The 23,024-nt window shown below is 41.3% G+C and overlaps 1 protein-coding gene across 4 annotated transcripts; it reads left to right on the top strand.

The window, feature by feature from the left end:
- Positions 1–177: 177 nt before the first annotated feature.
- Positions 178–16,600, top strand: OTULIN (OTU deubiquitinase with linear linkage specificity). Of its 4 annotated transcripts, none has more exons than XM_037379948.1 (8): positions 178–286; positions 1,604–1,935; positions 5,688–5,761; positions 6,581–6,675; positions 7,979–8,122; positions 12,166–12,291; positions 13,286–13,555; positions 14,829–16,600. In XM_037379948.1, exons 2-8 carry the CDS (start codon positions 1,622–1,624, stop codon positions 15,021–15,023), a joined length of 1,218 nt encoding a protein of 405 aa, XP_037235845.1. In that variant the 5' UTR covers positions 178–286; positions 1,604–1,621; the 3' UTR covers positions 15,024–16,600. The 4 variants fall into 4 exon arrangements, with proteins under 4 accessions (XP_037235845.1, XP_037235844.1, XP_037235846.1 ...); XM_037379947.1 differs by lacking the exon at positions 178–286 and adding an exon at positions 340–611 and having other exon boundaries at positions 1,600–1,935; XM_037379949.1 differs by lacking the exon at positions 178–286 and adding an exon at positions 825–1,209 and having other exon boundaries at positions 1,600–1,935.
- Positions 16,601–23,024: the final 6,424 nt, after the last annotated feature.

Below are 23,024 nucleotides of genomic sequence, written 5' to 3'. Positions count from 1 at the left end.
CCGGGGACGCCACGCCCCCCCCGCCCCGGGGACGCCCCGGCCCGCCACGCCCCGGGGACGCCTCCCCCTCCCGGAGCCGCCCGCAGCCGCAGCGACGGGCGGGTCTCGCTGTCTTCGCTCACGCGCCTGCACCGGAGGCCAGCCCCGCCCCCGCGCCCCGGCGCTCACCGCCGGGCGGCCGCCGGGCGGAAGGAAGCGCGGGCGCGTCCGAGCGCTGCTTCCGGCGTGATGACGCCCGGGCGGAAGATGCCGGCGGCCGGCGACGCGGAAGCGGCTGCGGAGCCGCGTAAGGGGCGGGCGCGTTCTCGCTCGCGGCGGGCCGCGGCCATGGGCGCGCGGGGCCCGTGCGGTCGGCCCCGGTAGCCGGTCCCGGCGCGAGCCTGCGGGCGGGCGCTCGGCGGGGCCCGCGCGGTTGACCGGCGGCCTCGGCCCCGCGCCATGAGCGGCCGGCGGCGGGCGGCGGGGGGCGCGGCGGGGGGCGGCCCGCCGCCTGCCCCATACAGCCCCGGCCAGCGGGCGGCTGGAGCGGGGGCGGCCCCCTGCGCTCGGCGGGGAGCGGCTGCGGCGGGCGGCGGCCAGCGGTGCCGGGTAGGACGCGGGGCGCCGGGCAGGTGAGGCCTGGGCGGCCCGGCGGGGGGGCAGGGCCGGCCCTGTGCTGCGCAGAGCCTGGGCCGCGCCGTCCCGGGGGAGCGGCGCTGGGAGCGGTCGGGGCGAGGTGCGCGGCTCTCGTCCCGGGCCCCGTCCCACGGACGGGTGGTGCGCGGCAGGGCTCGGTGGCGAAGGGACAGTGACATCTGGGAAAGGAGGGCGTGTGGCAGGTGGGAGGCGTTAACCTGGAGCTAGAAACGCGTTGTACGTGTGTAGGCGTATAGCGTTATTAAGTTATTTTAGGGTGTATAACTCTAGTTATTAATGCTGTCAGTTTTGGGGTGACCGGCCTGGGCAGCAATGGTAAGAATCGTCTAGACCGTGAATGTGGCCACTGCAAAGCAACCCATAATTTTTTGAGAGGGTTATGTATCAATTTAAGGTAAATTATCACTGAAAATTTACTGTACGGGTGCATTCTAAGTTTTCGGAGAACTTGCTAGAACGGATTGTAGAAAGTCCCATCTTAACTAAATAAATCATATTCAAAGAAACCAAAGATCAGAATTGTTTGCGTTAAGCAATAATCCTGCTGCAATGGGAGGTCTCAGGGAGCACGTGGTGAGTTTGTAAAAATCCTCTTGCTGGACTGAAATTTGTTTTATTGGGCTATCCGTTAATCCTCGGGGCTCTGAGCGGTACTGCCCCTTGAGAAGAGCAAGTGTTCGGTCGGGCACTGACTTTAGCGTGGGTTGCGTTTGAGGAACTGGCACAGATTAGCCTGAGTAAGAAATGAAACTGGCTTGCCGAGGAGATCAGTTTGAAAATAGCTTGGGTGTTGTGTTAACCTTACCAAACTTCTGGATGTTGTTCCTGCTTTTGAATAAGTTAAGCGCCCTCTGAATCCTCAGAATATAACATAACTATTAAAATACTGTCGTTTTCTTAAAACCATGTGCTTTTGCTCTTCCCTGAGAGGTACTCTTCATGTGTTTCTTCCATTCTTCAAAGTCAGGATAACTTTCAAGTGTGGATGACGGAACCAGCCAGCCTTTCTGCGGGTGCAGAACAGGCACAGAAAAAAGAGAGTGTTGCCATACGCTTGGTGAAGCATGAAATGGAAGTTGTGGCTCCTTCTGACGAACTTGGCTCAGCAAATGCAGCTGCTGACCAGAAAGAGCAATCTACATCGGAAATAAGAAAAGACGACGTATACAGAAGTACTGGGAGACCTGAGAAGACAGATATGATTAAATCACTTCTGACAGATCAGGATGCATCTAGAAAGTGTGAACTGTATCTGCCTGTGTCTAGTAATTGTTCAGCAGTGGAGTCATCTGAAGACAGGCAAGGATTTGTTTTTTTAAAAATATATTAACAGCTTTTCTGTAGAAAGGGAGGCGTACATTCAGTTCATGAAGGTGAATTTCTTGGCAAAATTTCATATATGTTAGTGTTTTAGTGAAGTAGGTCTAAATGTCAAATCTTAAACTTTGAAGGCCACCTTCACCCTTTAGATAAATTATTATTATTATAGTTTAATAGTGGTGGTCTTTCGCTATCGAAGGGAATAACTGATGTGACATGAAGCTCTTAAGGGTAGCGTGCAGAGCATGGGAAAGTAAGAGTTGAAGGCAGATAGTCTTCTGCTAGCTTGGTTTTAACAGTGTGAATGCTTTGTTAGCTGCAGTGCTGACAATCATGGAAGGCTTTTTTTAATCCTAATGTTTAAGCTTTTTGTTTGTTTTCTGTAAAGCTTGTGCTATAAGCTGAAGTAAAAATTCAGTTGTGTGGTTCCTGTTTGGCAGTAGAAGTCTTTACAAGAATGTTTGGAGGAAGAAATAAATATGAATGTTTTTTTAAAAAAAATATTCCAGACTTCTGAAAAGTAAATTAATGCACATTAAGAGTGACTTTATATTGTTGAAGAATTCATTAATAAAGTAAGAGAAGAAAGTGATTCCTAATTAATCCTCTTTCTATAGGTAGCCAGTGAACTGTTTTAGACAACATCCAAAAATCTACAAGAAGTGCTGACTTAGTGGAAAAGTCACTAAAATAAGTACATGTTTTCAAGGATGCTTTTAAATTCTTATTTCGTGCTTAAATTACTCTGTGATTTGAGCATAACCTAATATGAGGGGATTTTAATATTAACACATTTATCATTAATACACAGATTCATATAAATATGTATGACATGTATTCTGTATGTTGGCAAAAGTGTGGTACGTAAGGATCTCTGTCCTTCTGGATTTTTAAATTAATTGCTATGTGGCGTACTAATTCTAGTTGACCTAATATGTCTTTAGATGAATTATTAATAGTAATGGGTTTAATCTGACGTAAAAAAAATTAAATATTCATCTCTTCGTGAAAATAAATGGAAGACTTTAAGCATTGGTTTGGCTTTTGTATGATATCCTCAGTACTGGGAGTTCTAGTCCTGCAAATTTATTAGTATAAAACTGTTTATATTTTGCCCCAAATCCTTTCCTTTCTCTCCAGCTTAGTTTTGCTTGCTGTCATCTTAACTTGTTGGGGTTTATTTTTTTTGGTGGTGTGGGGGTTTTTTTTTTTGTTGTTTTTAAAATTGCGAAGCCCAGGATACCCTAAGTAAAACCTGACATCCTGGGGTTTTTTTTTTTGGTCTTGGTATCTTTGATTCAGCAGAATCTGATTTACTAGTTCAGCAATTTAAATGTTTACACACAACACTATACACTTTTTTTCTTTTGTAAATGCATGTTTTCATTTAATTGTTTTTCCACCTGTTGTTTTCACTCTATGGTTAGACATTAATGTGAAGGTTAGTAGGGAAAGGCTTTAGTTTCCACATTCTTGTTTCCGCAAATTTACTTAACAGTTTCTATGCTAGAACAATGTAAAGATCTGCTTTCAACTCTGAAATGAGTGACTGTGCGCATAGATTGCATCTTTTAGCTACCTTGATTTCAAAACAACTCTGTTAAATTGCAGTACTTTGTTTACAATGGTGGTTAATCTCTCAGGTTCTGAATCTATGGGTCCTATTTCATCAACTCCTAGAAAGAAGAGGGGGTAATATCTGTGGAAGGAACACTTCTTTTTTTGAGTGACTTCACTAGTTTACTAAGCTGAGAACTTTCTCTCTTTGTGCATTGTAACCTAAATGTATTTGAGGATGTATCCCAAAGAAAGGCTTCCCCCTGCCCTGCCACCTCCTGTGGGATCCCTTGTAGAAACGGGTTTGTTCATGCTCATAGGGGGAATTTGTTGTTTTGTTTTAAATACTTTGGTTATAGATAGGCTAGGCTAGAGATCACTGCTGTTGGATACCAAGTTGTTTGGATTTTTTGTTTTCCACAGTATTTTCAAGGTTAAGTATTCTTGAAGTTCTTCGCAAACCTTAATGGACCTTAATCTCTGTTAAGAAGTAAGATTATGCATGGAAATTAGGGTTTGTCCAGTGCCACACTGTGACAAGGATAAGGACTTTAGGTAATTATTTCTATGATTTTTCTTCTCAGCAGATAGTACTCCTTATGGAATAGTATGTTTAATATCTACTGGATCTATTGTTTCTCTCTTCATTAATATTTATGTAATATTGTTATGAATCAGATTTCAAGCAGCTATTTGAGCACCTGGGAAACCTAGTTGGAAGGTTAAAGGTTTGAAATCTGAGTAAAACTGAACAGTAGTTTCATATGACTGCACAGTAGGTGACAGTTTACAGCTATATATTTGTCTTTAAATTTATTTTTTTGTTGTTCTTAAGGGAAATACATGCAAATGGGTTAGAAATGTTACTTTTTTTAGGTAAGCTGGTTTGGATATAAAGAAAAAGAAATAACAAAGACCAGTGTACCACAGTTACCAGTGTATTTTTTCAAGTTTAATTACCAGCTGGCTGCATTAAACTTTTTCTCGGTCTTCCTAACTGCTTGTCCTCTCCGAGTAGCGTAAGATGGGGCAGGGTCACTGCCTTAATTTCTTTCTGGTCTTTTGCAAGCATGCTGTGGTTTGGGCTGCTAATAGTACAGTTTTTTTCTGCACATGTACTTTCTGCAAAATACAAACAAAAAATAATAAGAATAAAAAAAAGTCGATGGAACCTCTTTAGTGGTAAGCCTAAATGATTTATGAGTAAGTTTGGTGATATATGGGGTTTTTTGAAGTATTTTAGCTGTGAAATTGATTTTTTTTTAAGTTTATTTGCTAGATGTATTTGTATGACAAATGCCACCCAGAGTCATATTTAAAGGAATGTGCAATTTATTGCCTGTTTCTTGGACGCTGTATGAACCTCTATTCCCAATGGTAATGTTCACACCCTACCTTTGAGATCTCTTCTTGATAATGCTAGGCTATACATAGAAACAGTATCCTTCTGGGCCATCATTTCCTCCTTCATGGTTATAACTTGATGTCAGAATGTCTGTATACAGGTTCAGATGGAGACATTTGACTCTTAAGACTGTACCTTGACCAAAAAGCCTGTATCATTCAAGGAAGAAATGTGTGTCTGGATTTCAGTTGGCCTGTAGGCTGCAGTTTGGATCATGCTTAGAATTTTGTTTCCTTTGTAACATTCAAACCCGCTGCAGATAGCTGGCTACTTTTCATCATGATACTCCGTGGTGCATTCTGCTCATCTATTAGGCAGGTTGCTCAGCTCCAGCGGAGCGTAGATACAAAGCTGGTGGTGAATCATGTGTTCTTAGTTGCGTGCTTAGGTTGTAGCATCCATATGCTCAGCAAATAGGCATTTTGGCTTGTGCCTTTTGCAAATTTATCCTGTAAAATTTACAAATACAAAGGGACCTTAGTTCTGTAGTCTTCGTACAACCAGCAGAAGAGAAATAGAGGCAGTTATTTGTTACCAACATAAGTGTCATAGATAAGGGAGGGGAACAGCTGAGAGGTTTTTTAAACTTTTTTTTTCCCTGAGAACTCATGTTGTTTTATGAAAATGTGTAAGATGGAAAGGAAATCGACTTAAAACATAATTGGAAAAAGTCTTAAGTACTTCTTAAGTACTTGCCTGTGGTTGTAAACTGGGGAATTACTGTAAGATTTGTGCTGTTCCATGAAGTATGTGTTGGTTTTTATTGCAGTGAGGAGGACATGTATCGCGACGCAGAAGAAATAGAGCGAGAAAAGATATTGCGTAGTGAGACAAGCTCTTCAGGTACATTAGAACTTTGTGTGACATTTCAAATACAGTATCACAATTCATTGTAGCACTAGTTTGTGATGATTTGACACCCTCGTTTCCAAGGATCTTTGCGCACAGATGTGTCTGTACAATAGAAGTTACTTATCATGACGGAGTACATTATGCAGGTTAATTCATGAAAAGATAGATCTTATGTAAAACTGGTTGCTCTTAATAGATTTTTTTCCCCCATGTTTCTATAGTTGCTTTACAAGAGAACGCAAATCCTTTGGAAAAACAGTCGTGTAGCCTGTTACAAGACTTACGCTGATTTATACTGATCTATAGTCATTATAGTGGCATCTGTTGCTGGGATCCCTTGATAACTTTAGTGCTATCAGATTTGAAACAAAGGCTGTTGGGATTCCAACAGAAAACTGTAATTCTTCTTTCTGTTATGGTTTCTGACTTACTCGGAAAGATCAGTCATCTTTATCCTTTATAGTCTGGCTGCTGAAAGAAGAGAAACTTGTCAGATATTTTTCTGATTGCTAAGAAAACGAAGAATACTAATTCCTACTCTTTGCCAATTAATATTGTGCAGAAAAGAGGATGTCGATTTTGTTGGATTACGTAATTACTTGTCTTCACTTGTCATTTTCAGAGCAAGCTTTTTCCGTCCCGCCCCCCCTCTGATACTAATAATTACTTAGTAGCTGTAGGTTGTGCTGCCAGTCTCCTTTGGCACCAATGTTATTTTAAAGTGATAGAGTGTATTTAACAATTCAATGCTTTTTCTATGTTGTTCTGTTTCACCTTCTCCGTATAATGTTACATATTCTATTTTAACAGAATATAAACTAAGTGTTGCACCTGAAATGGATGTCATGGAGTATTGCAGCAAAGAATGGAGAGGAAATACACCAGTAGCAAAAAGGATGAGAAAGGTATCAGTTCTGTGTTTGTTGAATTTTGTTGGGCTTTTTGTTTTCATTTGTATGTTTAGTGGGTGATTTCCTATGGGAACACTCTTTAAAAGAGGAAATGCAATAGCAGTGGTTTCCAGTGTCTGGTCTTAGAAGTGGCTGACAACTGAAAGATGGTTTTGTTTTGTACTCGTTCAAAATGTGTTTTTTAGTAAGGCTGCTTGTTGATAGTGTAGCCTTTTGATTAATACTATTCTTCAGTGCAGTTTTCAATTGAAGTTTTAAATATGGTTTATTGCCATAAAATGGTAATTTTGGGGGTTGTTGAAATGAAAGAACGGATAACCATACTTGGTAGCAGAAGGCAAATAACTGAAGCTGGTGAATTGCATGGTTTTTAAGATGGGGAGCTTTAATGAATAGGCTCAGTTTTTCTTAAATTCTTCCTGAATTCTTATTTTTTGTAGGTTTTGGACTAGTTTTATTATATTAATCTTGAGCTAGAATGGCAGAAAGTAAAGTATAAGGTTGGTTGGGCTTTTTCAGTTTTTGGTTTTGGGTTTGGTTTTTTTTCAATACAACTTAAAAATTTAGTGGTATGTATGAGTAAATTTAAAAAAATACTTTCCATAAATCAGAAGATATGTGTGTCACCTTCAAGAGGTTAGTAAGAGAAATACAGATGCACAGGCACTGGGTCTTGCTAGCTTAGTTGAAGAGGTGTGCTGAGCTTCAGGAGTTACAATTCAACATTGCTGCTCTGCTAAAAGTGTAGGTATGGGAACAGCAGGGAGGGGACAGATGTGCTGAGGCATGTGTCAGGAAACCTCAGTGTGAACTCAAATTTTCCCTGAGGCAGAAACTAGACATGCTATGTATTGGGTAAATAGTGTGAACTGTTGCTGAAACTTCTTGTAAGCATGATATATTTTTAGATTTATATTCTTGTGTGTGCATGTTTATATGTTTAGATTTTTTTGAAACTGAGTTAGCTACACACATTTCAATGATAATTGTGCTCTGTCATCAAGTAAATACCACAACCAGTTATCTACTTGATTTCTTTGGTTTCTTGTTTGTTATTCAGTAGAACTAAGGAAGTTTTTTTTCACAGCATAATTTGTGACGTAAAAGCATTTGAACTCCCAAAATGGGTAGTTTTTGAAGTAGTTTAAGTGCTTTAGAACTACCCCCTCCCATTTTTCTTTTTTAAATACAATTACCATTTGGATGCTGATATGTCAGTGTCTTTTACAATACCACTGCATGACCTTAAAATGTTTTATTAATGCTTTGATGTTGTTTGGATGTTATGTTTTTCTAGGGATACGAAGCAGTTGCACAGAAGTTTGCATCTATAAGGAGAGTACGAGGTGATAACTATTGTGCTTTCAGAGCAACTCTTTTCCAGGCACTAAGCCAAGCTACCCAGTTACCAAGCTGGCTGCAGAGTGAGGATTTTACTATGGTATGTGTCAAGGTTTGATCTTCTGACAGTAGTGGAGTGTTGATTCTAACCTATTTGAATATTTTTATGTTTTCCTTTCTCTGTTATGCTATATATGCTCACTTCTCAATATCCCTTGAACTGAAAAGTGACGGGCTCAATTTTGTTGTTCAATTAGAGTGATTCTTTCAACTTGGAATTGAGTCCAGATCTCCTTAATTTCTGGTTTATAATGTATGAAAGGTACTGTAGTGCTGACTGTAATATAACTTGTCTGTCTTAGAATCGTAGAATTATTTAGGTTGGAAAAGACCTTTGAGGTCATCAAGTCCAACCATTAACCCAGGATTGCCAAGTCCATCACTAAACCATGTCCCTAAGCACCGCATCTATGCATTTTTGTAAACACCTTCAGCGATGGTGATTCCACCATCTCCCTGGGCAGCCTGTTCCAGTGCTTAACCACTCTTTCAGTGCAGAGCTTTTTCCTACTATCCAAACTAAACCTCCCCTGGTGCAGCTTGAGGCCATTTGCTCTCATCCTATCACTTGTTATCTGGGAGAAGAGACTGACACCCACCTGTCTACAACCTCCTTTCAGGTAGTTGTAGAGAGCAATAAGATCCCCCTTGAGTCTTCTCCTCTCCAGAGTAAACAACCCCGGTTCCCTCAACCACTCTGTATAGGACTTCTACTCCAGACCCTTCTCCAGCCTCCTTGCCCTTCTCTGGACACACTGCGGCATCTCTTCATCCCTCATGAAATGAGGGAGCCAAAACTGAACACAGTATTCAAGGTGCAGCCTCACTGGTGCCGAGTACAGGGGGATGATCCCTTCCCTTGTCCTGCTGGTGAAACTATTTTGGATACATTCCAGGATGCTGTTGACCTTCTTGGCCATCTGGGCATGCTGCCAGGCTCATGCTCAGTTGGTTGTCAGCCAGCACGTCCAGGGCCTTTTCCCCCAGGGAGCTTTCCAGCTGCTCTTCCCCAAGCCTGTGGTGTTGTGTGGGATTCATGTGACCCAGGTGCAGGACTCGGCACTTCTTGCTGAACCTCATACAGTTGGCCTTGGCCCATCAGTCCAGCCTGTCCAGACCCCTCTGCAGAGCTTCCTGCCCTCCAGCAGAATAACACTCCTCCCTAACTTGGTGTTGTCTGTAGACTTACTGAGGGTACACTCAGTTCCCTTGTCCAGGTTGTTGATAACAGGACTGGCCTCGATACGGAGCCTGGGGAACACCACTTGTGACCAGCCGTCAGCAGGTTGTAACTGTTTACTACCACTCTTTGGGTAAAAGCTGGCTGGATGGCCAAGTCCAATGTAGAGTACACCCATCTAAACCATGAGCAGCCTCCTTCTCCAGGAGAATGCTGTAGGAGATGATGTCAAAGGCTTTACTAAGGTCCAGGTAGACAGCATCCACAGCCTTTCCCTCACCCACTAGATGGGTCATCTTGTAGATCAGGTTTGTCGAGCAGGACCTGCCTTTTATAAACCAGTGCTGGCTGGGCCCAGTCCCCTGATTGTTCTGTATGTGTTGTGTGATGGCGCTCAGGATGACCTGCTCCATAACCTTCCCCATCACTAAGGTTAGACTAACGGGCCTGTACTTCCCCATATCCTCCTTCCTGCCCTTCTTGTAGTTGGGCATCACACTGGCTAACCCCCAGTCTTCTGGGACCTCCCTGGTTATCCAGGACTGTTGATAAATGATGGAGAGCGGCTTGGTGAGCAGCTCCACCAGCTCCCTCAGTACCCTTGGGTGGATCCCATCCGGACCCATAGATTTGTGTGAGTCTAAGTGGAGCAGCAGGTCACTAACAGTTTCCTCCTGGACTGCGGGGACTTCGCTTTGCTGCTCCTCGTCCCTGTCTTCCAGCTCAGGGGGGTGGGTACCTTGAAGGTAACTGGTCTTACTATTAAAGACTGAGGCAAAGGCGGCATTAAGTACCTCAGCCTTTTCCTCATCCTTTGTGGCAACATTCCCCCCTGCATCCAATAGAGTACAGATTATCCTTGGCCCTCCTTTTGTTTCTAACATATTTATAAAAATATTTTTTGTTGTCTTGCTTTCTTGGTTTCTTCTTACTGCATGTAATATGGCAGTAAAAGGTTTCCCACAAAACAGCTGGTAATAACAAAAAATATAGACAAGCTGTTTTAAGCACATTTGGGAAAAAACCCCAGCTTTTCAAAATTGTTGTATGTATTCTTGTGTGTCATATATGGTTTCTCTAGAAAGTGGTTTAACAAATTGGATGCTGTGGGCTTTTTGGAATGTATTACCTGTGTCTTAAATGTTACTTAAAGTAAGCCTAAGAGCAACGTCAACCTGACAGAAAGAACAGTTCTTATGGGGCATTGATAGGTAAGTAAACAACATGTCTTCATAAGAAGTAGAAGAATATTCCAGAAATGGTCTTGTGTCAACGAAGTCCATTTGGTGATATCTGTGAACGTGGAAGAAGCTGCCTATACAAAAGTGGCCCACTCCAGTGGGGAGCAAGGTTCAGGTTGTGCAGGTTGCTGCTGGAAATGTAAATGATGGGTGTTTGATGCAGACTCTGTGTAGGCTATCAGTCGAGGTAGGTCACACTGCTCTGACTGTCTGTCTGTATAACTTCAGAGGCTATCTTAAAATTTCTTATTGTGGTCACTGTCATTAAGTGAAATTCTGTTCATAAGTTTTTGTAATTACTGATAAAAGACTTTGCTTGAAATATTTCTTACTGCTGCAGCATGTTGTAAAAAAAAAAATTCTTTTTTATAAAAAAAATTCTGCCAGCTGACAACCATCTCCACGTTATCAAACTGTAGAACATAGTTTCCTAGTGCTCCTTTAAAGAATGTGCAAACTTTTTAAAATGGTGTTCTTCACAGTTTTTAATGATGTTCACCCGTTTTTCTTCCTATGGATTGACAGAGGAAAACATGTCGTATGGTAATGAACATTTTTTTGAAAAAGGTGTACAACTATAAAATGAACTAATTGAAATGATAAACTGTTAATGCATCAAAGCAAAGGCGTGTTAAAAGAAATGTGTGTGGTGACAGCTAGCAAGTACAACTTGTAACGAAGATTTTTTTTTTTCTTTAATTAGAACAGTGTTTACATGCACATTTCTAGTTGTGGAAGTTATTGGTATATAATCTTTGATTATTTAGTTCTATATATCCAGTTAGCATAGGATGCCAGGCTGGTGTGAAGGTCTGTGTATATCTGACAAATACTTGGTTGCAATTAAAGAGAACATATCACTGGTTTGGAGTCCTGATAAAATGAAAACTGACTGGTAATGGCTGACAGTTTATGTGTTGCTGTAGCCAAATATTTAATTCATTGAGAGACAAAAGTTGTTTTTCCAGTTCTAGCAGTAAAATGGGTTAATAAATGAGGGTAAAAATCTGGGCATGCAACTGCCAACATGTCCTTCAAGAGAAGTGTAAAAGCTCTTAACTGATCAGGTGTAGCATGTGAGTAGTAAAAGAGGCAGTTCTGAGGCTGCAGTATGATACGATGCATCAACTAATCCCGAGGTTGTTTTCTTCTTTATAAGAAAACCTGTCTAGTAGTGCTGTAATTATGTTTCCTCAAAAAAACAAACCCCACAGCTTGTGTCTTCTGGACAAAGTGGTTTGCACTCCACCAAGACTTCTAGATTATCTGGTGGATGTCATCACATCTTTAACCTTTTCTTCTGTTGGTTCAGGGACACTTTCAAACACAGTCACTGTCATGTGCTGCTGGCTTATTTTAATTAAAAAAAAAAAAAAGTGAGAGTTACTTGGAGTGATTAATTTTTCCAGTGCTTGTGTATTAGGTAGATCTGGAATTCATAATAGCCCAGTATTCTGACTGTTACCTGGCAAGTATTATAAAGAGCTCGTTGTGTCCAGTTATGTTCATCTTACTATGACATCTGTTCATATAAGGGATTGCTTTAAGGTGTGAAATGATTTTTTTTAAAAAAAAATATGAATAAAATACTAATCTGGAAGTTAGTGAGTTTTCCTGTCAAGATTTTTGACTTAGGCTGCCTTTTCTTCTCTCAACTTCCAGCTTCCTGAAAACTTGCTGAGCAAATATGACTGGATCAAGCAGTGGCAGCTGAAACATAAACTGGGCAGGAAGATGGGAGAAATAAGTGATGAAATTAAAGAATATTTAATACTTCTAAGGGAAAAGGTTGGAAAAGTATTTGTTTATTCTTGGTTACTTGCAAAGAAGGAAAATGACAGACTCTTGGATATGATGAATTTAGCATAAGGATGCTTTCACTAGTGAAAGTCACTTTTCTGTATGTATGCTGCAGAAAAATCAAGGCAAGAATGCCTGTTCAGACCTGTGGCAGTTTTCACTTGCCTGATGCTGGAATTAATTTTTAACCAGCTGAGCAGAAAACTGCTACAGGTTTCTGTGAAGAAATTAATGTAACAGAGTAACATTTTGCCCTATTATTTCTTGTATTTATTTGAAGGAATGATGTATGCTATGCATAAATGCCGTTGCTACCTTGAAGAGGTCACAGAAAGAAAAACAATACAGAATAATGCAGAAGCAATTTCAAAGGAGTAGTTTCTATTCAACGTTTATATGTTTTTGTTCTAGGTTAATGTAACAGGAAAGTCATTGTGCCCCTTTAGTTTGTACTATATAACCTAGCCCCTTCCTCCCATGAAACTCTGGAACCTATTTAAAATCTCTTCAGTTGTTTCTTTCTTACTGTGTATGCGTATTCTCTTTTTTTTGAAGGCTTTTAAGAATATTTTAAAGGCTGCATTCAAGCAGTTTGAGGGCTGACATGAAATAATCATTCAGAGTAAGTGAAATGTAAAGAATATGAAGGATAGAAGATTTATGATACAGGAAACAAAAGTTTATTACCTTCTTGCTTATTGTCCCATGACAATGTTTTTTTTGCCACCTTGCAACATTTTCAGCATCCTCTTCTTTTGCTTTGCTTAAGGACTAATTTAAGCGAAATCAGACTAACTCACCTTGACCTTGATAGGACTACAGCTGTGGAAAAATTCTTGATTGTTTTTAAAAAGACACAAAACCCTTCATAAATTAAATTCCGAGTGCCTGTGCTGAACGTCTGACAATTCACAAGTGGCTTTTTGCAGCTCTTGCATGATGATGGCTATTGATACATGTTGTATGTTTTATTTTTTTATAGTGGAAGAGTATAAGTGAAATTAAGGGTCCTTTTGAGAAACAAGAAGCTTGTGATAAATTGTTTAAAAATGAAGAGGAAGAGTATAGTCTCTATGAAGCGCTGAAATTTTTGATGCTTAACACTGCCATCAAATTATACAATGATGATAAAGATGGAAGGAGAGTTCCTGTCTTCGCGTGGTTGCTGTTTGCACGAGATACGTCTAGCAACCCTTGTCAGTTAATGCATAATCACTTGAATCATGTTGGTCACAGTGGAGGCCTCGAACAAGTAAGGAGAGATCATTCTTAGAGTGTTATTTTCCTGTTTTGGAGATTTTGGTTTCAAGTGATTTAAGAAATCACCCAGCTTTTGTTGGTCTGGCTAAATTTAATGGTGTAATGTCTGGTCTTTTATTGGGAGAAATATGGTAGAACCGCTTGCTTATGTAAGAGTCTAAAGCTTCCTCTTAAACATCAGTTTTTGTCTGGCAGCTGACACTTGGGTAGCATTCTTTGGTAGTATGGCCTTGTGTTAATGGTAACATTTGGTTTAGTCTCTTAATTATTAGCTTTTAAAAAAATAAAAGCTAATACTCAAATTATGCAGAGAAGGTCATGTGTAGTACATATACTTGGTGAATTCTGGTAAACTAATAGTAATTACTGCCTTATACGTTGCAGAAATGGTATACGTATTACAAAAAAGCCCCAAAACAAAACATAGTAGTTAATGAGCTGAATAGTCCAAAAGGTTTTAGAAACATCCATTTAAAAAAAAAAAATAATCCCATTGAATGTTAAGTGTGGTACTGCAGTTGAATTCGCTACTTACTTCCATGTTTCTGTAATTATTACATTTTGTTTCTGTTTATTGGCTTAAAAATCCTACAACTCTTGTATAGATGAGGCAGGTTGCTTTTACTGTTAATTAGATGATTCACTGATGACTTTTTTGCTGCCCAGTTTAGTCAATAAGTAATGTTGCTTGTTTTTGTGCTGACTAGGTTTATTTCATTTATATTCTTTGTAAATTGTTACTTAGAGGATAGGCTTGCCACTGCAGTAGACAAGATAGATTTTCTAGGTTCTTTCTCTGAATTCCTTCTGATATCAATGGGCTTTGTAAAGGCTTTCTGTCTTTTTTTTTTTTCTTTGGTTTTGTTTTGGCTAGAGAGCTTGGAGTTCCCCCTAATGGGGAAAGGATCATTGCTTGAAACCCATTCTTGTCTGGTTTAGTGACATAACAGGATGAATACAGCTACAAGAGAATGTCATTCCTACCTGTTTGTGGCAGTAGGGAAGTGGGATTCTCTGTATAAAGTAGCTTTTCTTTAGGACTGGTTTAGTTTCTTTTTGTTGGGTCTGAAGAGCTTCATGTTGAAGGCATGGTATCTTAGAGGTATATGATTGAGATACTGAACTAGAGATGCTCGTGTATATGCTTTTTCACTTTTTTCTTTCAAAAATTGCTTCTGATGGGTATTTAGTATTTTTATGAGAAAAATCTTACAAAAGGTATGTTTAATTTTGCACGTGGCATTTCTGCTTTTTTTCCAATGTAGGTGGAAATGTTTCTCCTTGCTTATGCTCTGCAGTATACCATCCAAGTGTATCGACTGTATAAGTATAGTACTGATGAATTCATCACACTTTATCCCAATGACCCGGAGGAGGACTGGCCTGTGGTGACTCTCATAACTGAAGATGACAGACACTATAATATTCCAGTCAGAATGTGCCAAGAGACTACGCTGTAAACAACTGATCTTAGCAGACAAACCTCTGCTGCTTGTTGAAGTTTCCAGTGCTATTTTGAAACAGGATGATGATGAAAGAAGCATTATTGACTCTACAACAACTTGAAATCCATGGTTTAGAGCTTAAAGAGTAAGAATTTTGTAAGTATGGCTTCTGTTGCCCATTTAAAAAAAAAAAAAACCAAAAAACACACCAAAACCTTCTGCAATCTTTTCTTTGAAAGGCCTGCTCTGAATAGGAATGCAAAACCTGTAGATCTACTTCATTTAAAACAGGTGAGGCTCTGTGGTAAGGCATGAGCTGGCCTTCTGCTTCTTGAAATAACAAGATAATGAGTTGAAATTTCTGGAGAAGTAAGCTGGCAGTGTCCTGACTTATTTGTGGTGCTGCTTGGAAGCAATTTGTACAAATTTTGGGTCTCAGGAAGCAATGTAATTCTTTTGTGGTTGGAATCTAATGCCTGCCATGGTTTATGCCATGAGAGATGTTACTGAAAGTTTTCCAGTGCTTTGGGTTTTTTTCCCCAACATGAGTATCTGGTATTTGGAAACCAGTTGTCTGTTCGACTGAAGATGAAGAGCTCTTTCCCTTTCAACCCCTTGAGAGGATTATGGCAAAGAGACGTGATAATAAGTGAGTATAAAACTTGTTAGTTAGTAGGTCACAAATTCAAAACGGCACAGAATTGCTGCTTTGGTTGTGATAGCCAAGCTGAGCTAACCACGTGTCCATTAACTCCCATGTCTGTTCGTACTGCTGTACCTGTAACCTTAATCCTTGCTGGTAGTTGCTATGAAGAACATCAGGATTTTAATTTGTCTAGGGAGTGCAGTAGATGGAAGTAAACTTCTGGTGCAGGTCTTCCACACTTGGGAGGAATATGTGGGAGGTCCTGTTTCTTCTGAGTATTTTTCATTATGCTTTAAATTGAAGGAATACTGAATATATCGGATGCTGGGAGTGCTGAGACATACCCCCCAAAATAATTAAATAGTAAACCCTTTACCTTTTAGCTTGAAGTGGAAGTATGCCCTACAGATGAGTGAAAGTATATTTAAATGAAATGCTGGTGCTACACAGATCACTTGGCTTCTCTTAGAAGCCCGTCTTGTATAAAAGGGATAAGATTATAAAGCTACTCTTCATTCAGATATTCTAGAGGAAATTGCATGCAAAGCTTCTGGCATGCCAAACTTCAAATTCTGGTTTGTTCTACTTAAAGTCAATTTTTAAACTTTTGTTGTGAAAGGTAATTACACAAAGAGAATGTGTATTCACTGTGTTCTAAAATGTGTCTTAGACACGCCTTAATGAGGTCTATCATGTACTCAGTGTTATATTTATCATGTTGTCTTTGGCTTTTAAAACAACTAGATCTGTTACTGAAAATTTCTCAGAGCTACAAGGGAATAAAAATAAACCAATTAATCTGGCAATATTGTGTTTCTTGTTTTATGGCCTGTTTTCTCTCTAGCTTTATATTTTTGAGTATTTTTGACATCCTTGTTCAAGTTATTTCTTGAAAGCTGCAAAGCATAGTAATTATGTAAAACAAGCTGGATTGCACAGACGGGGGGGGGGGGGGAAAACCCTGAATTACTGTTCTCCAAGTAGTGCTGAGGGGGAAAGAAAAATAAATTAACTTTTGCAACTCATTGAACTCTGATAGAAAAATTATAGTTATGAATTAAATAATCAAAATTATTGAAATCCTGATGTATTCTGATTGCAATGCATTGTTGAGATTAAAACTTTACATCTCTTTGAAAAAGACGTCTTTGTCATACATCCAGAGCCACTGCTGTGAATGTACAACAGAAGCCTCTAAAGCAGGGGCTTTTTAGGGGCTGTGTGGACAGCCATGAGATGTATAAACAATTCACAGAATTGACTTGTACGGTGAACTGAGCAGTGCGGGACTGAGCACAGGGTGCCTAAGTCACGTATTGTTCCTGCAGAAGTTGAGTGACAGTAGAAAATCTGATGTTGTTTTGTGTTCTCTGTTTTAGACATAAGCAATGAGTCTGCACTGTGGTGTGCAGTATATTGATTTAACTTAAATTTTAAATATGAAGTTGACAGCTGATGGTTTTTAATCTAGACTTACACAATGAATAAATACTGCTTTTCTGTTGGGTCTCCACTCCCCCATATGCTACTGAATAAACTGAGAGTCAGTAAATTATATGGAAGTGAGGGATGGAAAAAGAAGAGGAATAGAGAGCAAATAATTTATGCCCCTCCCCCGATGTCCATGAGTCTTACATGTCAATAAATTTAAAATAGCTGCTGTGCTTCAAGATCAGCGTACTAAAGGAAGCAGAGGCTTTACTCAGCGCCTGGCATACTGTTAGGTACAGTCCTGATTTTTAATACGTTTTTTAAAAATAATATGTGAGCTCTTAGGGGTTAGTAGAGATGATGAAAGTTCACTCTGTTGCATTAGCGTGCTTTTTGTGCAAAAGATACTGCATCTGTGTTGAGTCCCTTTTTAAAAAAAAAATTAAAAAATCCCTACTTGGACATCCTTGTTAGGTCTGACTTATGCCCCCTGTGTGCTTTTGGAGAAGGAGGTTTGTGTTCATTGTGTTCTTCAGAACCATTTTAGCGTGCTTTCAGGTATTAAATAGAAACATCCTGCTTTCTATCATAGCACTTTGTCTTGGGTTATCTGATCGCTTTTTAAAAAGCATTTATGTGTGTATTTTTCACTAGAAACAGTTGTGGTCTACACGAAGTTTTTATTTTGCCTTTTTTTGGTCTTTGGTAAGAAAGATGTTATAAAGTTAATGGGTACTTATTCTCCAGCTTCCTTTCTGTTGGTGGAGGTGTAGAGCAGGAGTCCTTTGTGTGAAGGAAAAGAGAGGTTCGGGTGATCTTGCTGGGCTGGGAGGAGGGGAACAAAATTGCGTTGTACCATGTGGGAGCTCAGCCCACAGCCTGGCTCTCGGGGGAGAGTGGCTGTGTGTGGTTCAGGACTGTATTCAGGTAGTTGAGCCAAAGCTTGGCCAAGTTTATTTTCGTGTGACAGTGACAACCCTATCATCAAAAACTGGTGAAGGGGGGTGAAGGGCAAGGAGGGAACTTGCATCTCACTGGAATGGCGGATGCGGTCACGTGTCCCATTTGAGGTGTGAGAGGAAGCGGGGAGAGGGAGCTCTTGCGTCGTGTATCAAGTGCAGGGCTCCATTAGTGATCTCATGGCCCTAATATTTAACAGTGTCCCTGCATCTTGTTGTCTTCTTGGACGTAATTGTGTGTGTTCTCCCAGTATGCTAGCTGGCAGGACAGGACTGGGAATGTTTGAAGATGGCCAAATGTGCTTTATGAATGCTCCCGTTTTTGGTAACGGTGGAGGTCGACAGGCAGCACCGTCTGGAAGATTGCCGCTAGATTAATAGTTGTACTATGACATCAAATAATGTGTTTCAAGCCAGACTCAAAGAATATTTCCATTTATAAATTTCTTGAGGAGGAGAACCTCAGCCTCTGAGAAATGGGAGAGAGCATTAATTCCACAGAGCTGAAAGTGCAGCAGGGACGTTCCGTGGTAGAGGTCTCAAGGAAGGCGGCTCTCTAGTCCTTTTTCCCCAGAGACTTATTTCTGTGTGGGTGCTGATGCGTTGCCCTTCTGTTTGTGACTTCTACTCAAGTCGGCAGGATGGCAAAAAATCATCCTGAGATGTACTGAGCTATTGAACTAGTTGGTGCTGACTAAAAACTGTCCCGTCGGGAGAATAGTGTCGCATGCTGAGGAGGGAGCGGCACAATGAGTGTCATCACTAGCTGTCTTCTCCAGAGGATTGTTTGCCCAATTTGCCCCTTTTTGGAATTAGGGGTTTTGGGCTTGTGGCTTTTTTATTTTTAGATGCCTGCCTATCACGTGTTTGACATGATTTATTTTTCCTTTGGGCTGCTGCAGCGGACAGCTGCTGCAGGGTCTGTAGCAGGAGTAGCTTCTGCACGTGCTCTTTGATGTCAAGCTTTCAGTGTGACTTTTTTTTTTAAATTGAAAAAAACCTCATAGAAATTATGTCATTATGTAGGCTGAATGTGGTAGGTACTTCCTCCCCCACCCCCCCTTACCTTTCTAGAATCATAATTCTGCAAGTGTTTGTGGCTCACTAGAATGGGACAGATTTAGACATTGCTCTTGTTAGATCTGTTGTGCGCCCACCCATCTTTTATCTGAAAAATAAGACGGAAAAAAAGGGAAACGGCTACAATAATTACAAAACTGGTATCCTTCTCCAACAGCCTCGTTGTTTCACAGAACACTGGCTGGAAACGTTCACTCCCAGCCCAGAGCCGCCCGCCAGTATGTGCTCTGGCTGTTCAAGTGGCTTTGCAGGGGGGACCCGGTGGGGCAGGCAGCTGTGGGCTGGCAGGGTCGTCCGTCGTCCCCGTTCCCCCCCCCCCCCCCTCTGCTGGGGGCACCTCTGGGTGCCTCGCCACACCTTGGTACGCCAGCGAGCGCAGCATGTGCTTAGGGCACACGCACACCAATTGCGCTTAGTGAACTGCGCCAAAATGCTTTTTCCTTCTGACCTGGAGATCTCAAAAGATCATGGCCTAGCGGCATCAGCTTACCACTTGTGTGACAGGATATACTAGTTAAAAGCAGTAGTGCACTGGTAGGTGAAAGCCATTTTGAAGATGTGCAGAACACTGAAATAAAGTGGTAAGACTTGATGTTTTTTTTATTTCTTTAATTTTTTAATAATTTTGAATGTCAGATAGCTCACCTGTTTATGTCTTGAATAAGAACCAGCTAGTAGGGGTTGAAATTTGTAACAAGCCCCTCTCTTTGGTTTCTGAAGTATCTGCTTTTGCTTATGTATTCATCCAAACCTTCTAGGTGATGTATTGATGCATTTGAGTCTTCATAGCCAGAATAATTCCATAAGAATTAGAAGCCTAGCCGAGACATGCTGTGTGACTCCTGAGCAGTGTTTCTAGGGCAGCTTACTCTTTGCACAAACACAGGGCTATACAGTGTCAAGAATAATGTATATTGAGAAAATGGTGAGGTTGGATTCTCAGACTGTCCAAGAGCAAATCAAATAACTTGTAAAATGTAGAAACCTGTCAGTTTACAACCACACTTGCAGGTGCACAAGGCATATTCTGTTTTCACTGTCCTTATTATAGAGGACAAAACCCCAGATGTTTCATAAGATTTAGATGTTTCATAAAGATTTAGACCACTTAGAAAAATAGAATAAACATGATAATAATCTTCTAGTACTGCCTATACTGTTGTTCTGAATTGCTTACAAAAATTATTTCCAGCTGAAAGAAGTTGATTCAGTGCAACACACTGCACCCATACACTAATGGATGTAACTATAACAGCTTGGTGGAATGCTACTCTTTTCATGTTTCAGAATGTTTTCTGCATCGTGTTTGTTTTGGTTTTAGTTTTGGGTTTTTTTGCATGAAAAGTTAAGAGAAATAAGAAATCGTATTGAGCGAGGAGGATGTACTGCAGCTGTTTCACTCAAAGTTTTTCTAGAGCCTCATTCTTTGAGTGGATTTTTTGTTGTTGTTGCTTCTTTTTTTGTTAAAGTATTGTCTAACATATTGGCCTTTGTTTTATGGCAGATGATTTGGGTGGTTTGCTCCAAGAGTGGTTCTGCAGAGCTGAAAGTAAGAGCTTGGGGTGAGAGCCTGCTTCTTGCCACTTCTAGCCAGGTCCATGTCTTGCTGCCAAAGTTCAACTTCTGTGCCAGGGTGTAACGAACTGCATTGTGAGTGCACTTGTATTTTGGAGGATTGTGTTCTTTTTAGCAAGCCGGCAAGCAGGAATTAACAGCAGTTCCTGTTCTCTCACCTGAATGTGTCTTTTGAATCTATATTGTTGAGGGGGGCAGAAGGATCAATAATAAAACTTCTTCTCTGGGTTCATCGTTGAGCTGCTTGGCTAATAGGGTTGGAAAGAAAGAGGGAAGGGGATTTTCACAACGAAAACAAGAACAAACTCAGACTTCAGAGAGTTAACAGTTTATTTCCTTTGTGTTAAATAATACTTGCACAGTGACAGGCTGTGCTGTCTCCTGCTGTGACCCTCAGACTCTCATCTTCCATTCAAGCCCCCTAAGATTGTCCCCAGAAAACACCCAGCTGGATGCCACTGGCCTCCTGCACCTCCTGCAGGTATTGCCACAGGGGGCTGGCACACAGTGCTTATGTACTAGATTTAGTAGCTAACATTAATGTTACTTATAGACTATCAAGTGTTTCCATGGTGTTCATAATGCTCTGAAGAGCTCTGTCAGATGTGCTGCGTTTTGTCTCATCAAACCATGCTACAAACAAAAAAATTAAACAAAATAAATGACTGCCTTTTTAAAGGTAATAGGTGACTTCAAATATTATTAAAAAAAATAATTGTCAAGTTGGAGCAATGCTTAGGGCTGTTTAAAGTTCATCTGTGATGGCTTCCACAATAACCTCGTCTGTAAGACATCCAGATTAAAGGTCCAGGTGTTACTACATCCTCGCATCACCCCATCCTGTTGCTGCGCCATTCTGATGTGTCTGCCTTCTCAGCAAGAAGATGGAAAACAGCAACATGGACAATTCAAAGGAAGTAACGGTGTGAAATTTCCTTTGAGGAACTAGTATAAAAGGTATAAGAGCTGCGATTCTGAGGCAGTCCTGTTGTACTGTGGGAGCTATGTTGCCATTGGTGGGGCTTGCTGCTGAAACACCTGGTTCTTCAAAGAAATGCTGCACTGGAGGATGTGTGGATTACCTACCTGCTCATGGTAGGATGTGTGAATTACCTACCTGCGCAGAGCAGTTTGTTTTGGCTGTAGGTTTGAGGAACACTGACTACAGTTGCCGGGAAAATGCTCCTCTGCTCATGAGGCACGGGATAATGCTGCACCTTTTAGGTCATTTAGAAGAAGGAGGCTTGCTTTTCATAGCTACAGAACAGCCTGTGTAGAGAGTTAATTACTGCTTGGCTTTCTTCTGGGTAGTATCATCCTCAGCAGCCACTCCTAGACTTTGGGTTTCTCCCTGTAGGTCTCCTTGCCATGTTGCAGGGATGGGGAGAACACTGGCCATGGTAATCTGATGCCTCGCTCAGAAGTGCTGTTATAGGTAAGCCCAGCTGCAAGATGACGGTGGTGCTTCTGCTCTCTGTGCCGTACCTCCATTAGTTTCGGGATTTTTTTCGCCTGTCTGTGGTTAGGAGCCCTTTTCTGTTCCTCGGCACGGAGAAGATCTTCCCTCAGCAGAGCACATATGCTACAGATCTCCAGTGGAGCTGTGTTTTCCCCTGCCTCCCTCCCCACCATTACCATTATTAGACACTAAAGCAAATGCGGTGCAGGACCGCGTCTGAGCAGGAGGGTTTCTGTCTGCGGTGGAGCACTATCTGAAGTCTATGCGTGCCCCCTGGGGAAATAAACTAGATTATATTTCAGCATACCTCATCGAGGGAAGTGCTAATTGTCCTCATTACTGATGGAGGAAGAGTTAGAGGAGGGTCTGCTGTTGGCAGGGAGGGAAGGGGGGAGGGAGGGAGAGCAGACTTTCAAGACTCCAAGCAAAGAAGGTGAATTAATAATGCTAGTTTGCCATCGTACTGCATGTCTGTCTTTTTACCCTGCTTGCAGTCTGGCCCTTTCTTGCTTGGGGAGAGGGAAATAAAGCCTATGTGGTCCCCGTAAGACAAAGCTCAGTTTGAGAAAGTCAGCCTCGTCACTATGTGACTCCGTTTGCACTTTCTGGCCTCGCTCAAATGTCCCAAATGAAGCAGCATGGCAGTAAATCCTTCGCCTGTTCCAAGCAGGCCCTGGCCCTCCCAGCTGCGGGGATGCAGGCTGGCTGGGCTCTGCCATCACGAGCGGGTGCGGAGGCCTGGCAGGCACAAAGGCACGGTCTTGTTCTGGGCCCGATCTGAGCCTTTTTTTTTCTTTTTTTTTTTTCTTTTTTTTTTTTTTTTTTTTTTTCTTCCCTTGTGGCCTCTTGCCAGGCCAGGGCTCTCT

Source organism: Falco rusticolus, chromosome 3 (genome assembly GCF_015220075.1).
Source record: "Falco rusticolus isolate bFalRus1 chromosome 3, bFalRus1.pri, whole genome shotgun sequence".
Classification (NCBI taxonomy): Eukaryota; Metazoa; Chordata; class Aves; order Falconiformes; family Falconidae; genus Falco; species Falco rusticolus.
This window is presented reverse-complemented; position numbering and strand designations above follow the sequence as displayed.

Excerpts from the sequence above, each read along its gene's own strand:
- OTULIN (XM_037379947.1), top strand. The coding sequence starts at position 439 with ATGAGCGGCCGGCGGCGGGCGGCGGGGGGCGCGGCGGGGGGCGGCCCG. Across the intron at positions 6,676-7,978 it reads TAGCAAAAAGGATGAGAAAG|GGATACGAAGCAGTTGCACA; the intron begins GTATCAGTTCTG and ends ATGTTTTTCTAG. Across the intron at positions 13,556-14,828 it reads ACAGTGGAGGCCTCGAACAA|GTGGAAATGTTTCTCCTTGC; the intron begins GTAAGGAGAGAT and ends TTTCCAATGTAG.